The following is a 16,090-nucleotide window of genomic DNA, read 5'->3' as shown; positions in this document are numbered from 1 at the left end:
TATATATATATATATATATATATATATATTATATATTTATATATTTATTTATATATATATATATATATATATATATATATATATATATATATATATATATATATATATATATATATATATATATATATAAAAACATTAAATTTTTTATGTGCTAAAATAACTACTGTGTATTTTTGATCTTTATAACAATATCTGTCTGTACTGAGATCTGCGCAGAGCTTATATAATGCTACATGAACTTTGGCCATTGCTCATATGAGGGTAGATAAAGTTCACCGCCCTAATAATAATAATTTAAATACTGATGAGAGAGACAGATTAAGTACTCAATATTATACGATTTACTTAAGTCCTTTGCTTTGATGTAAAACTTTCATGCAATCAGTCAAAACAAATAGTAAAAGTCATCCTTATTTCAGATAATGTATATAACATACATATAAAACAGCACAGAGTAACCTTGTATGAGTCTTTAATTGGTACTGTGGTAAGCCACAGAAGCCTTCAAAGCCAGCGTGACATCTGAGGGTGCTCAAACAATGCCTGATGTACCCAAAAGGATTACTTTGATATTTAAATGCAAATAGGCCAAAAAAGCATTTGCTACATGTAAATAGAGCAGGAGGCATATGACGTACATGATGCTTTCAATCAAATTCCGTTAAGCTAAAATCTGTTTGCTATTGCCAGTACAAACTGTTGATAAAGTTCTAGAGTACCAACACACCCACACAGCAGGAGGATTTGATCTGCGCTGCACTCCCGCACAATGACTTGTAAAGAAATAAATGATTCTTGTTCATTAACAGTTCTGTTAACGATTCTTTTAGTTGAAAATGAAAAAACAGGCAAATTTACACAACTTACTCAGTACATTCATGAAGTTGTCAAATTAAGAGACTATTTCAAATTTTAAAGGAAACAGTTAAAATTAGACACAAAGACACGATTCTTAGTGTACTCATTGCACACTACTGTTAAAAAGTTGTTTTTTTTTTTAAGAAATTAAAGGGATAGGTCACACAAAAATTAGAACTCTGTCTTAATTACTCACCCTCATATCGTTCCAAACCTGTAAGATGTTTGTTCATCTTTGGATCACAAATTAAGATATTTTTGATGAAATCCGAGAGCTTTCTGACCCTGAATAGACAGCAACGCAACTGACACATTCAAGGCCCAGAAAGGTAGTAAGGGCATTGTTAAATAGTCCATGTGACATCAGTGGTTCAACCTTAATTTTATGAAGCTACAAGAACACTTTTTGTGCATAAAGAAAACATAAATAACAACTTTATTCAATCATTTCTCCTCTTCAGTATTAGTCTGACCACTGATGTCACATGGACTACTTTATCGATGTCCTTACTACCTTTCTGGGCCTTGAACGTGTCAGTTGTATTGCAGTCCACACAGGGTCAGAAAGTTCTCGGATTTCATCAAAAATATCTTGTTATATATTGTGTTATTTGTGTTCCAAAGATAAACAAAGGTCTTATGGTTTTGGAACCACATGAGGCTGAGTAACTAACAACAGAATTTTAATTTTTGGGTGAACTAACCATTTAATCCGTTCATTATTTTGCAACCATAAAAGAAATGTAAAATATTATAAAAGTACTGTTATTTAAATAAATGCTGTTCTTTTGAATTGCGTATACAAAGAATTGTGAAGAAAATGCATTTAATATAGTTTTCTAAAAACCCCCCCCAAAAAAATTAAGCAAAACAACTATTACCAACATAAAAAAAGCACCAAATCTGCTTATTAGGAATGAATTCTGAAGTATCATGTAACACTAAAGATTGGAGTAATGATGCTAAAACAAAAAAAAAAAAAAAAAAAAAAAAAAAAAAAAATCAGCTTTGCCATCACAGGAATAAACTACATTTTAGAGAAAACATGCATACAAAGTCACAAAATTACACTTCCAATTTTTACTGAATTTCTAAACAAATAAATGCCAACCTGGAAAACATAAGAGACTTTTGAATGGTAGTGTATGTTTTCTGCATGCCATACCACAAATACATGCTGATGAAACAAATGCTGAAAAATGACGTACACAGCCAACAGAAAACAAATGTGCCGTGATCGTCATGACAAAAGCTCTAATTCTGCATACTTTAGTACCATATTTCCACCCACACTGGCGGAAGGATGCACGCATTTGACACATTTGTGGAAAAGAACGAAAATAAACGGGAAAGAACCGGTTCCCGATTTATACAAAATCTACACAATTTATGAGACCTTGACTCCTGCCAAAACCTAGGAGGCCACCACCAGAAACACACTATTCTGGTTGTTCTTATAATTATGTCAAGGGATTACCCTTTCTGCGTATTTAAGTTTCAAGAGCGAGAAACTGGGAGGGGTCAAACAAATTCAGAAGAGATAAATACGAAGGGCTGCCAAAAAGAGCTGACCCAAAAAGCAGGGTGAGTAAGGCAGCGAGGCCGGGCGTGGTCAAGCAGAGCCCATCTGCAGTAAGAGTAATTAAAAGCATACAGGAGCATTTGAATGTGCAGGGCTCTGGCGTGGCTGGAATTGTTGTGCTCTGGTCTCTGGGAAGCATCTGTCTCGGGTGTGAGTGAGCGCGCGCGCGCGAGAGAGAGAGAGGCGAGGGCGAGACGAGAGGCTACGTCCAAACAAGTGACTCTCATTACCTCATCTCTGCGCTGAGACACAGACTACGAGCGCTACGCTTACAGCAAGAGGCAAGAAGTGAGAGAGGAGGGACAATTTCTTTATTACACACGACGACATGTCTGGTGGCCGCAGACAGGTTTATGGGATGGTAACCCTAAACTTACATGAAAACAATAGGATGACTTGGTGAAATCAACAAAGCTGGCTCAAATTCCTACGGCCTTAAAAACCAAGTGCTTTTATCTTCCAGGAAAACACAAAAATGATAGCGGTCTATACATTGCAGCTTTCTGGAGGTGAAACTTTAGTCATGCACACAGACAACCTGGCAGGTAGACTTCTGACAATAACAGCATACAGTGTGTAAAGTCCAAATCAGCAAGGTCTGGCGATTATGCAGCTACACTACATATGACCAGGGTCAGTAGGTTCACACACATAACAGAACATATTTTTTGCTTGTGTTTTAGGTCACATGTAAAGGTGGAAAGCTAAAGGATAACATTAAGTATGGACATGCTGCTCAGATAAACACAGAACATGTGATCAATTGTTTGAACAATGTATTGGTCTATCAAATGTGGAAAAGTTCACCCTCCAAAAATTTGGTCTTTTTTTTTTTTTTTTTAATTTAACATGTTGCTCCAAAATCATCAGATTTTTGGGGAGATTTTTTAACTTTTCCCACCCAACTAAAATGAATGATGACCAGTCACTGACAAGCCCACAACAAAAAAATATTATTATTTTTTTTTCAAATCATGAAGTAGACAATTAGACTTGTGTTGTATAATCAAAGGCTTTGGACCTTATAATCAAAAAAATCATGCAGTTATTCACTAATAATCTCTGCTGCAACAGATCTTTATATAAAAACAGCACATCAAAATGTTGAACATCAAAGATGCCAGACCAGTTCTTTGGAGTCTCATAACCGATTATGCTGTGAGAAATATAAATAGGCATATATTTTAAATATGACTATACACGCGAATAAAAGTCCACAGTTGATATTTGAGAGCTGAAGGACATGATATGTGACCCTGGACTACAAAACCAGTCATAAGGGTCAATTTTTTGAAATTGAGACTTATATATTATTTGAATAAATAAGCTTTCTGTTGATGTATGATTTGTTAGGATAGAACAATATTTGGCCAAGATACAACTATTTGATTATCTGAAATCTGAGGGTGCAAAAAAAATAAAATAAACAAACAATCGGAATATGTCCAAATCAAGTTCTTAGCAATGCATATTACTAATCAAAAATTAATTTGATATATTTAAGGTAGGAAATTTACAAAATATCTTCATGGAACACGATCTTAATATAGATTTTTAATATAAAAGAAAAATCGATAATTTGACCAATACAATGTATTTTTGGCTTTTGCTACAAATATACCTGTGCTACTTATGACTGGTTTTGTGGTCCATGGGCACATATTACATTAATTTCCGTCAGTTATCATACAAAGAGTGTAAATATAGTGTGTGAGTCACATGGACTACTCTTACGGTATTTTTGATGTTTTTAAGGTGCTTGTTTTTGTAATTTTTAAAGCTTGATGGCCCCTGGTCACCTTTCACTTTGTGAGCATGAAAAAGAATGGCATGAACACCCTGTTTAACATCTTTCGCAATCCACAGAAGACAAAGCCATAAAGGTTTGGAACAACATGAGCGTGATGCATCACTTTAAATTTATCAGATCGAGCAATAATGAACAGTGCTGGAGCTGTGATAGACTGCGCAAATATTATTTAATATGTGATATACAATCATGCAGGGCTGAAACATGAAGTTTATAAAGAATCATTAATAAACAGAACTGCATAAGTAGACGAAACCACAAAATATCAGTTAATCATGATGTTATGCACACAACCTGCTCTAGACACATATGTGCTGCTTTCACTTATGTCATAAAGAGAAGCTGCTTCTCAAGCCACAGCATGGTTGCTACATCTACAGCCTCAAACCTTAAAACTTACATAATAAGCGAAAAATAACCAATTTAACTCATACTTTGCATTTAAATCTTTCAGCACTTTATTTGCCTATACAGCCAGAGAAACTAATTCTTGCATTTAAATACACTCAAAATAAGACAAAAATCTACTTAGACGATCATATACACAAAGTCTTGTGATAGTCAAATGATATTAAACAGCCACGGGGAACCTATGTTGCACTAGACAGGGTCTAAACTAGAGGGGTAGAGGGATTGGCAGGTAGGGCTGGCTGACAACATCGATGACAAGCTCTGGACATTTTTACTTGATTTGAATTAAACTAGCAGCAAAAATAAATGCGACAACAGCCAGTCAGTGCATCCCACTAATAAGTCAGCATGTTCTGTGCGTCTGTGGGAATGAGGGGTGCAGTACCATCTACTACACAAACTCAAACACATGTAATGCTCAGTGTTTTTTCAGTGTCTGCTGTCTCAATATGAGAACGTAAAAAACATCTCCAGAGCTGCTCTGACAGTCACTTCATAAGCTTTTTGCCGTTTCATTTGCGGAAAAACGGTTAAATACACACAAACGCAAAGATTTTCACCACAACACGCTTAATTAAAAATTCGGCTTAACTTTACGAAATTATGACAGAGACATATTGCAAAAACAGCCAGTCAGTGCATGCCACTAATAATTCTGTATGTTCTGTGAGTGTCTATGTGAATGAGTGGCGCAGTACCATCTACTACACAAACTCAAACACATTTAACGCTCAGTGTTTTTTCAGTGTCTGCTGTCTCAAAGTATGAGGTCTTAAACTTCATCTCCAGAGCTGCTCTGACAGTCACTTCACAAGCTTTGCACCATTTCATTAGAGGAAAAACTGTTAAATACACAGTGAAACTCACAGATCTTCACAGCAACAGACTAAACTAAAATTTACTTACCCCCTTGTCATCCAAGATGTTTAAGTCTTTCTTTCTTCAGTCGTAAAGAAATTATGTTTTTTGAGAAAAACATTTCAGCATTTTCCTCCAAGTAATGGACTGATATGGTGCCCCAATTTTAAACTTCCAAAATGCAGTTTAAATGCGGCTTCAAATGACCCCAAATGTGGTTGTAAACGATCCCAGCCAAGAAAGAAGGGTCTTATCTAGTCATAACGATCGGTTATTTTAATAAAAAGAATACAATATATATACTTTTTAATACCAAACGCTCGTCTTGTCTTGGGCAGTGTTTGTTCCGGTTCATGACAGTTAGGGCATGTCAAAAAACTCCCATCTCATGTTCTCCCTCAACTTCAAAATCGTCCTATATCACTGTTTTACCTTTTTTGTTAAGGGTGTTTGATCTTCTTTGCATGTTCATGTTGCAAACACTGAATAAGAACTTCTGCAGCGATGTAGGATGATTTTGAAATGATTTTGAAGTTGAGGCAGAAAATACGACTGGAGTTTTTTTGACATACCTTAACTGTCTCGAGTCAGAATACACAGAGTTCAGGGAGAGAAAAGCAAGACAAGCATTTGAGATTAAAAATTATTTAAATTGTATTTTTTTAAATGAAAATAACAGATCGTTTCCCTAGATAAGACCCTTCTTTCTCGGCTGGAATCGTTTACAACCGCATCTGGGATTGTTTGAAGCCACATTTAAACTGCATTTTGGAAGTTCAAAATCGGGGCACCATATCAGTCCATTATATGAAGAAAAATGACATGTTTTCCTCAAATTCTTTACGTCTGAAGAAAGAAAGACATGAACATCTTGGATGACAAGGGGGTGAGTACATTATATGTGAATATTTGTTTTGGAAGTGGACTTCTCCTTTAAAGAAATTATAACAGAAATATATTACTATTTTATACTCAAATGTACTTCTAAAGGTAAATAATAATATATTTATAATATTTTAAGAAACATCATACAACCAACATGTTTTCATCCATGTTTTAATTTATAAAGTTTATAAAATTAAAGGTATCTTTCTCTGTGGAGTTTAATTGTGAACAAAGTAATGTATACATTCATTATCAAGGCCTAACAAACACGTGGAAAGCATTTTGCTCCCTGTTAACCGCAAATTAATGACAAAAAAAATCATGATAATATTTTTGTCCACACCAGCCAGCCCCTATTGGCAGGTTTGTTGCTATGATTATATCTAGCTTTCCCCAAAGACAGGGAGTTAACATGTAGCGACTATGTAGTTGACTCCCTCTCCAGACAGCAATATGCAATTAATTAGGAAACACATGCTGTGTCATAGGCCACAGTCATGTGAATTGTGTGTTGGTGATTAAATATATGTAATGGAAAAATACCATATACGCCAAAGGCATGCAAGAAAAATCTGTTTATTTTATAAGCTAAGAATAAGCTAAGGCAATAATTCTACAGTATAAAGGATGTTAGGATGAGGGATTCAGTAAACGCTGACAAACTTAGTAAATGTAACAAACTTTAACGCTAAATGCTTTTTTTCCCATTCTCATAAGAAAAAGCATTTTGACACGAGGGCAGAAAAGGGCAATTGTCTGCTACAAGCATGCTGCTCTTTTCATCTGACATTTGTCTGACTCTGATATTGATTTAACAGAGTCTCTGAATTAACCCAGAATATCACTTCTGCGCCTGTACATGTAGGACATATAGAGGCATCCCAGAAGCTGAGTGCAACTACAAAATGTATATTGACCTAAAGAATTTTCCATTTCATTCATTTTCGTGACTTTCAAACTTTTGAAATTCCCTGATATTCCCACGTTTTCCAGAACCAAGCATATAGCTTGCAACAGAGGCCTATGTTGGGATAACAAGTCGGAATGTCAATTTAAAGTAACACACAAATAAGCTACAACACTAAACCTGGCTATGCAAATTTATGACTACAAACAACTGCAGAATTCCATTCAGGACTAAAACAAGCAAAGAGAATGCAGAGAATGTGTGTGTAAAAATGCATTAAATCACTGTGTAATTTCATGGATGTAACAACTTATCACTTGATTTAGTGTCTAGGTCAGTTTGAGTATCCTGATTTAGCTATACTCTGTTAAATAACTTGTTTTTCATAAACATAATTGCATTTCTAAACATATTTAGTCTAATTTAAGTTCATAGGGCAGACTGACTCATGACGCATGGTGACCTAACAGGAAGTGGATGCTGAATGCTGGAATTTGTGGGAATGCGGGTCCTACCTGAGCCTGTCATCATCCCCATCTACCTCCACCGACTTTAACTCCCCTCCCCCTGAATTCCAAACAAATACCAACAACACAAGGGGGGGCACCCAATACAAGTTATAAAAGGCAACAGACACACCCCTGTACTCCAGACAGAGGGGATGGGGGGGGGGAAAATCACATGCAGCTCTGAAATACAACAGCGCATGTTTGCAAGCATGTCGGCCCCCCCGTGAACTCAATTTGACTTTAGTCATTTACTTTTAAAAAGGCCTATGGTTTATCTGCAACTAACAAAACATTATTTCTTTTATAAACTAGACTGCACGTTCAGAAGTGGACAATGAATGACACGACAAGCGAACAGAAATTTGGTAGAGATCGCATGATATGTGATAAGTCTTGACAGATTAAAGTCACAATGAAATGGAAGTAGTGACCTTTTTTCCATTTAATGATGTACATTTGAGTCCAACTGATCATAAAAATTAAAATAATTGTAGGATGAGACTGGTTCTGTGCATCGGTTGTTAACTGTACATTTAAAAGTGGAATCAGATGAACAAAATCTTGCAGGGTCGGGGTTTAAGCAGACTTAATGATTGGAGAAGTCCTGTATACGTTACCAGAGACAAGCCTGCAGTTTTCACCGGAAGATCCGGTTATGACATTTAGAATAAATATTATGAGGTCAAAACTAATTAAATAAAGACGGATGGATGAATTGTTCACAAAAAGATGTGTTTTGAAAAGAACAGAACTTAATTTGGAATTTGCATGCTTCAAAGCAACCTAAAAAACATCAAACACTTACTTCATTTGTGTTTTTTGATCTATTGTATTTGTCCTGTTGCTCTTTTTTTATTTTTTTTTTATAACAGACTATTTACTTGCCTTCAGTTTGAAAATGTTTTAGTTATGTTAGGCTAGTATGTGTGACCCTGGACCACAAAACCAAAAAAAAGTAGTATGGGTATATATGTAGCAATATCCAAAAAAACACTGTATGGGTCAAAATTATCCATTTTTCTTTTACGCCAAAAATCATTAGGATATTAAGTAAAGATCACGTTCCATGAAGATATTGTGTAAAATTCCTACTGTAAATATATCAAAACTTAATTTTGTTTAGTAACATGCATTGCTAAGAACTTAATTTGAACAACTTTAAAGGCGATTTTCTCATTGGTTAAATATTATTGATTTTCAAATAGTTATATCTCAGCCAAATATTGTCTTGTACAACATTTGTTCTAACAAACCATACATCAACAGAAAGTTTATTTATTCAGCTTTCAGATGAAGTATAAATCTCAAATTTCACATAATTTACCATTATGACCGATTTTGGGGTCCAGGGTCACATTTGTTTTTGTGATATCAAAAGTGGAATTAAGCATATTTTTATTTCCACCTAAAATACTGATAATCGCAATCGCAAAACATTATTTTATACAAAAACTATATCGTGATATAACGTTATCACAAAACAAAATTACTCATATTGTGATTGCTTTTGCTCATAATCACCCACCCCTACAAGTGTGCATTAATTTTTCATCATGCAGTTCTTGTCTGGAAACCGCCTGTCATGTGTCAACAAAGGTGAATCCCGTTTGACTGCGACAAAATCTTGGATAAAACAAAAGTATACTCTTAATTCTATAAGTAGCTGCAGTTTTAGAAAAACTTCCTTAGGGGGATTGAGAATTAAACATCTACAGGACCCAACAGGTGCATCTTGATGTATGACGACAAACCCGAATGACAAGTCGCCCTGAAACCCAGCGCCACACTTCATTATCATAATGGCAAATGATTACTCCTCTGACACAGAGCAGAGGAAGAAAAAAACTAAACTTAAAGCACGTCGTTTTAACATCTGCGTCCCATGAAATTTCAGAAGCTGCAGTGGAGATATATTTACTTAAGCCCGAGTGCTAGTGCTGACACTCAGGTTAATGTAAACGTTGTAACATCTTGCATCTAAGTTACACTCACAAATGACACATATGTCAAGATCCAAGTCAGAGCATAAGTTTACCAACACCGTGCAAAGGCCTGTCGAGGTACCGTCACGCAGATAAGCTTTGCTAAACAGCTAATATTTCCAGCTAATATTTAGTTACGTACCAAGATTCACTTAGCCTCCCGGCTAGCGACATTTCTAGATCCTTCAAAATGACTGTCACGAAGACGCGACGTGTAGCGAGCGAGACTTTAAAGGGCGTCAGCCGGGGTGGCAAGTGGTTGAACGCGGTGAAATGATTTTGGGATGGCTAACTAGCAGACGACGGCGTTGCCCCCTGATGTTCTCTTTAGGCCCAAATCGCAGCCTTCGTCTCTGAGCCCGTGCTAAGCTAAGCTAACTCGCCTGAATTTGAGCTATTTAGAAACGCAACTGGCAACGTGGGTCGCTAGAAACGCAGTTGAAATGGCTGCTAACGGCGCTCCGCGCTAGTGTGTTGTTGTATAAATGTTGCCAAGAACGGGACGTGATAAGTCGGCCCCTGTAGATGAGGTGATTAATTCCAGGGTTTTGGTGGGTTGGGAATGAAGCCTATTAAGGCTAGCTGGACTTAGCATGTAAGCTAACACACACACACTTTCCTGCTGGCTGACTCGCTCTCACCTCAGACACCTCATCCTCGTCGCTGCCGGATCCTGGGCCTGACGATAGCACCGCGGCCGCTGTGAGTTTGAAATCAAGTCTGTCTGTGGTGGGCCCGCCAGCCTCGCCGAACAAGCGGACTTTCTTGCCACCGACGCCGATCCCGAGGCCCCCGAGTCCGGCTCCTGGTGTAGCTCCAACCCCCATCCCTAGCGCAGGGGAACGCGGAGTCACCGAGTCAATCTCGTCCTCGAAGCCGTCCGTCAGCATTGCCGTCCCGGCTACTGCATCCTGCATACTTTCCTAAATAGTACGTCTGTTCGTGAAGGTAATGTTGTCTCTTCACTTTCTTTGGGGTTATACTGTTATAAAATAATTACGTTTTACTTCAGAAAAATCCTCAAACTCTCCTGAAGCGAGAAGAGAATCTCTTTCCCCCAAGCCATTAACTTTCTAACAACCTAGCCTGCTTCGTTCCATTTGTGTATTGTCCCGCCCCGGTTCAAAATATGCGAAGGCTATTGGGCGCGAGAGTTAAGTACTGCAACCTGATTGGCTGCGACGCACGCTACTCGAGCGAAAGCACGCGACGTCAAGGTTGGTTTACAGGAGGGCTTTAAGATTTAACGCCAGGAAACATCATTTAGTAAAGGCGATTGGACGTGGGCACGCTTGTCACAAATTCCCGCCCTCTCGATACGCCTATTTTTGTCTTTATCGAGAAAGTAGAGGTTAATTTGTTTTCAGAATCATATTTGGGAAGTTTGGTGAATTTTGGAGCTGTCGTGTTTACTGTAATGCGATGCAAGATGCAGCAAAATAGTCGGGCAGTAACTGTCCAGTTCTATTATGAATATAATATCTAATGTGTAGACAGTTAAAAGTCAGTCATATCTGCCTTCGACATTAGGGAGCTCTTATTATTTAACATGTTAGCACAACTGTGTCAATAACAGTCAGTTTAGAGGAGGGCGCGACCGACCTGGGTGAAGCAATACCCGGATTTCTGTGATTGATTTAGTTATGGGACTTGTAGTTTATTTTGGTCAGTATCTAATATTGTGCAAACATTAGAAAATATGTGGAGTAGAGATCAAAATATATTGTGTCTAGTGGCAATATTGTACTTTCCTTCTGAGAAAAAGTTATTTTGCATATAATTGATGTACTTTTTTCATATTCTTCTGCATAAATACGCTTACCCTTTTATATTGGTATAAAAGCTGTGAGTCACTTTGATTCATATAAAAAATATTTATGACTTAAAACATTTAAGCTGTTGTGATTGAGAATCCATTGAAAGCTGTTTCATCACAGGTGAAACTAAAATAGGAAGATATTCAAGCTTTCTCCTGCATTAATATTCAATGTTCATGAACTGCTTAAGCTTTCAGACTCAGCTTTATAATTTAAAGTAATCCTTATTCAATAAATGTTACATTTTAATATTCTAAATCATACAGTGGAAACCCCAGTATTGATTTCATAGGTGAATTTATAATGTCATTAAAAAAGTTTGACATTTTGTTCAGACTCTTCACTTAAGTGACTAAAATATGAATATATGCATATACAACTTTAGATCAGCATGTATGTACATACCATGATATCGAAAATAAACGTAAATGTAAATGCATGCAATGCATTTTATGTGCAATGGCATTCTTATTTTTTCATTATTGTTCCTCAATATCATGCAAACATATTGTTACAGTTTGTCTGACATTTAAACTATTTACAAGCTGTTACATTTGTTCAACTGTAATATTATATAAATGGCCAGTTTTAAGGTTTAAAGATTAAAATTGTCTTAACGTAGATAAAATTAACTTGAAAACTGGTCTTAAATGGGTTGCCAACATTGACCATGAAAGCTTAATTACAAGGATGAACTCAAAAACACTGAATGAGCCAGCAGGTTCTCATTGGTGAGTGAGTCAGCGTTCTGACAGCCTGTATTACAGGAGAAAGAGTTTGGATAACTAGTCATAAAGCAAAGTGGAGAAAATACAGTCTAAAGCTGGAGAAATTAATGGTTATGAAACCATTTTATTTTTCACTCTTTGTTCTAGCTGTACATCTTTCAGTACATATTCTTCCCACACATTTGACCAAATAATTTACATGACATTTCCAGTTGATTGTAACTATGGGAAAAAAATATATATTTTAAAATTGCACTCGCAAAGAGCAATTTCTAGCAGAGAATAACAAGAGAAATGTTTAGGTTTTAAGGATTTTATTCATTTCCATATCTGTTTTAGTGAACGCTGACATTTCCAGCTTTTCCATGGATGTGAGAATCCTGTAATATTAACTGTCAACTTTTCACTTATGGAATAGTCTTCAGATCTAAACACAAACTGCACATAAATATTAATCTCCTGTATGATACTGTATACACTACCAGTCAAAAGTTTCTGAACAGTAAGATGTTTAATGTTTTTTAAAGAAGTCTCTTCTGCTCACCAAGCCTGCATTTATTTGATTCAAAATGCAGCTAAAGCAGTAATACTGTGAAATATTTTTACTGTTTAACAGATTTTAAAATGGAATTTATTCCTGTGATTTCAAAGCTGAATTTTTAGCATCATTACTCCAGTCACATGATCCTTCAGAAATCACTAATATTTTGATTTACTGCTCAAAAAACATTTATTATTATTATTATGAAAAGAGTTGAGTAGATTTTTTTCAGGTTTCCTTGATGAATAGAGAATTATAAAAATAGCAATCTTTCATAATATTATAAATGTCTTTATAATCACTTTTGAACAATTTAATTTAATCCTTCCAAAATAAAAGTATTTATTTCTAATATTTCTTACCCAAAAAGAAAAAAAAAACTGACTCAAAGCTATTGAATGGTATAGTGTAAAATGTTACAAAAGCTTTTTATTTCAGATAAATGCTGATCTTTGGATTCATCAAAGAATCCTGAAAAAAATGCACAATAATAATAACAAATGTTTTTCGAACAGCAAATTATCATATTAGAATGATTTCTGAAGGATCATGTGACACTTAAGACTGGAGTAATGATGCTAAAAATGTAGCTTTGATCACAGGAATTAATTACATTTTTAAATATATTCAAATAGAAAGTAGTTATTTTAAATTGTGAAATATTTCACAATATTACGGCTTTTGCTGTATTTTAGATCAAATAAATGCAGGCTTGTGAGTAGAAGAAAAGTCTTTAAAAAACATTAAAAATCTTACTATTCAAAAACTTTTGACTGGTTGTGTAAGTTGTTTGTCCATCACATCAGTTTAAAACAATATGTTTTGTAAAAATGTTTTAATATACAACCAAATACATATGTACAAGCATAATATAAAATCAGCTAAAAAAATAACATAAAACCACAAATTCATTCATGTGACCACAGGCATGAATCCAGAATACTTGTGATAAATCACCAGTTTACACGATTGACAAAAATCAATGTCCATTTTTAAGCTACAGGGTTCTCAAAAACTCCTTTACCTGAAAGGAAAAAAAGAACAAGATATTTACAATGTCAAATCATGTCCAAACATGGCAGAACTCTTAACTATGCCATTTCTTCACAGACACATATACACATACCTTATCAAGGATACCTTCTTGCTTGATTCTGTCGTTTTTAAAATCCTCATTAACATTCAGGATTAGTATTGGAAGGTCTTTAAGACACTCAAAATCCAACCTGTATGACAAGATACCCATTTAGATATTCAAATATCAAAAAACAGCAGTTTTAGCACATAGTAAGCTGATCACTAACTTTGTGGTTCGGTTGTACAGCCAACACTCATGCTTATAATGCAGCTTCTCCAGGTAGTCCAGTGGAATCCCTTGTTCTTCCTCTCGTCCTCTGAACTGAAGACGCTGCATACACCTCTGTAGATCATGCGTTTAATCAATAAATCATAAAATCCTCATATTTATGTCACTTTTATGTTACAACAGGTGAACCATGCCGCATGTAAGGAGCTGTGTGGTACCTCAGGATCAGCACGAAGATAGATCATGGCATCAAGCTCGATCTGGGTCTCAAACTGGGTGAGGAGCCACGAATGCCAGTCTTGATAGATAGCCCACTCAGTCTCATTCAGATCTCCAGACTCAAAGAGGTTGGAGGCAAACACATATCTGGAGAAATAAAAACGTAACGTTTAACGCCAACCTTACCAAACTGCTCAGACGTTCTGTTTATCGTATGTACCGATCACTGTAGACAGAGCGCTCGAAGAACTGGACTGGTTGCTCTGCCTGCTGAAGTTTGGCAGAAGGAGGCTGAAGCTGCGAACGGACGCGGCTCAGGCAGGCGTAGGTCTGGAAAGTGTAAGACCAGCGACTGGGCTTGTCATATAACATCTGCAGAAGATTGCCTCCGCTCTTCTGGGACGTGCTGAGCTCCTACAGGGATAGAAGGGGATATGTTATTCAAAATCTGAGTTTGGAAACACTTCCTTAATAAAATATCTTGCTTAAAGACATATTGTACCTCATACTCATTCTCTGTGGTTTGTACATTGCACCACTTCCCGATGGGCTCTGGTATGACCTCCCACTCCTCTGACGCCCGTTCCAACAAGCGCACAAAAGTTGACTTTCCTGCCGCTGTTGCACAGATATACATGTTTAAAACACAACATCAATACAAACAATCATAATTTGTGTTCTGCTTTATTAAAGATAAAAACATATCCCTAGATATGCATGTTTGTCTATGCTTACGTCTGCCTTTAATTGTCAGAAGCGTGCTTAAAGAAAATGTTGTAGCAGTTAGACTTTGTGTTATATCATTATAGTACTAAATGTTTATTACTACTATTTTTATTATTATTTTTTAAACCATTGAACAAAACTTCATACGTTTTCCATAAGTTTTAATAAACGTTTTAGGACGTTTAAAAATATTTTAATAATATAAATTCTATTACCAAACATGTGTCAAGAAAACGAACTATTTAAAAACAATTCAGTCTAATCATAAGAATAGTCGATGACTGTCAAGGCTCCCTAGTATTTGGCGCCAACAGCACTACTGTATTTAACAACACAAAAGAAGCTCTCAAGCATATTATTTGATCGTTCATAAAAATTAAGCTGTTAACAACACGTACGTAATATATTAAGTGCATTTTATTTTATGTATATTAGTTTTTAAAACAAAAATAATCCAACTTACCAATGTTTCCCTCTATTGATATCTTCAACGCCCGTTTTTCGAAACTGAGGTCAGCGTCTGGGTTTGAACAAAATCTCTTGGGAGGAGTAGCCATTACTGTACCAAATTCTTAGATAAATAAAGAAACCAATGTATTAAATATAATATTAAAAAGTCTCTTAGACCAGCTTAACGCTTCCGCGCGCGCCTAAACAGTTTGAACTACTTGAAATTCGCGGCAAGTCTTCACATGGTCGGGGGAGGAGCTCTAGGAAATCCATCGTGTGATTGGCCAAGTCCACAAAAGCGTCTGTTTCATTGGTTGACGTTACAATGTGCTGAGTGTACGACAGCTCTGCCTGTTCTGAGACGTTTCCTGTTATATATTTTGTAAACATGATGCAAGACAACGTTCATAAACCTTTCAGACCTTTAAATTATGTAAATCTTCAAGACTAAACTGGTAAGTGACTGTAGATGCGGACGGAACGATTTAAAGTGTAGGTAAA

The 16,090-nt window shown here is 36.0% G+C and overlaps 2 protein-coding genes across 2 annotated transcripts in view; both read right to left on the bottom strand.

The window, feature by feature from the left end:
• The window catches only part of ankhd1 (ankyrin repeat and KH domain containing 1), a 50,841-nt gene extending 39,927 nt beyond the window's left edge, over window positions 1-10,914 (bottom strand). The window contains 1 exon segment of the mRNA XM_051093009.1: window positions 10,444-10,914. Within this exon segment, the coding sequence (XP_050948966.1) occupies window positions 10,444-10,719 (276 nt within the window). The 5' untranslated portion in view covers window positions 10,720-10,914.
• Window positions 10,915-12,640: 1,726 nt separating this feature from the next.
• zgc:110540 (deoxynucleoside kinase) lies at window positions 12,641-15,840 on the bottom strand. The gene is made up of 7 exons (XM_051093021.1): window positions 15,603-15,840; window positions 14,916-15,031; window positions 14,634-14,827; window positions 14,413-14,560; window positions 14,193-14,308; window positions 14,015-14,114; window positions 12,641-13,912 (listed from the first exon to the last, which is right to left on the bottom strand). The coding sequence occupies exons 1-7, from the start codon at window positions 15,694-15,696 to the stop codon at window positions 13,886-13,888; spliced, it is 795 nt and encodes a 264-aa protein (XP_050948978.1). The 5' UTR covers window positions 15,697-15,840; the 3' UTR covers window positions 12,641-13,885.
• Between the last annotated feature and the right edge of the window lie 250 nt (window positions 15,841-16,090).

Source organism: Labeo rohita, chromosome 21 (assembly GCF_022985175.1).
Source record: "Labeo rohita strain BAU-BD-2019 chromosome 21, IGBB_LRoh.1.0, whole genome shotgun sequence".
Classification (NCBI taxonomy): Eukaryota; Metazoa; Chordata; class Actinopteri; order Cypriniformes; family Cyprinidae; genus Labeo; species Labeo rohita.
The sequence above is the reverse complement of the archived record's forward strand: the minus strand, read 5'-3'. Positions and strand labels throughout refer to the sequence as shown.

Bases quoted from the DNA above. Each gene is read 5' to 3' on its own strand.
- zgc:110540 (XM_051093021.1), bottom strand. From the start codon at position 15,696: ATGGCTACTCCTCCCAAGAGATTTTGTTCAAACCCAGACGCTGACCTC. The intron at 14,115-14,192 runs GTTAGTGATCAG...CTTGTCATACAG, and splicing joins CTGTACAACCGAACCACAAA to GTTGGATTTTGAGTGTCTTA. The intron at 13,913-14,014 runs GTATGTGTATAT...TTTTCCTTTCAG, and splicing joins AAGAAGGTATCCTTGATAAG to GTAAAGGAGTTTTTGAGAAC.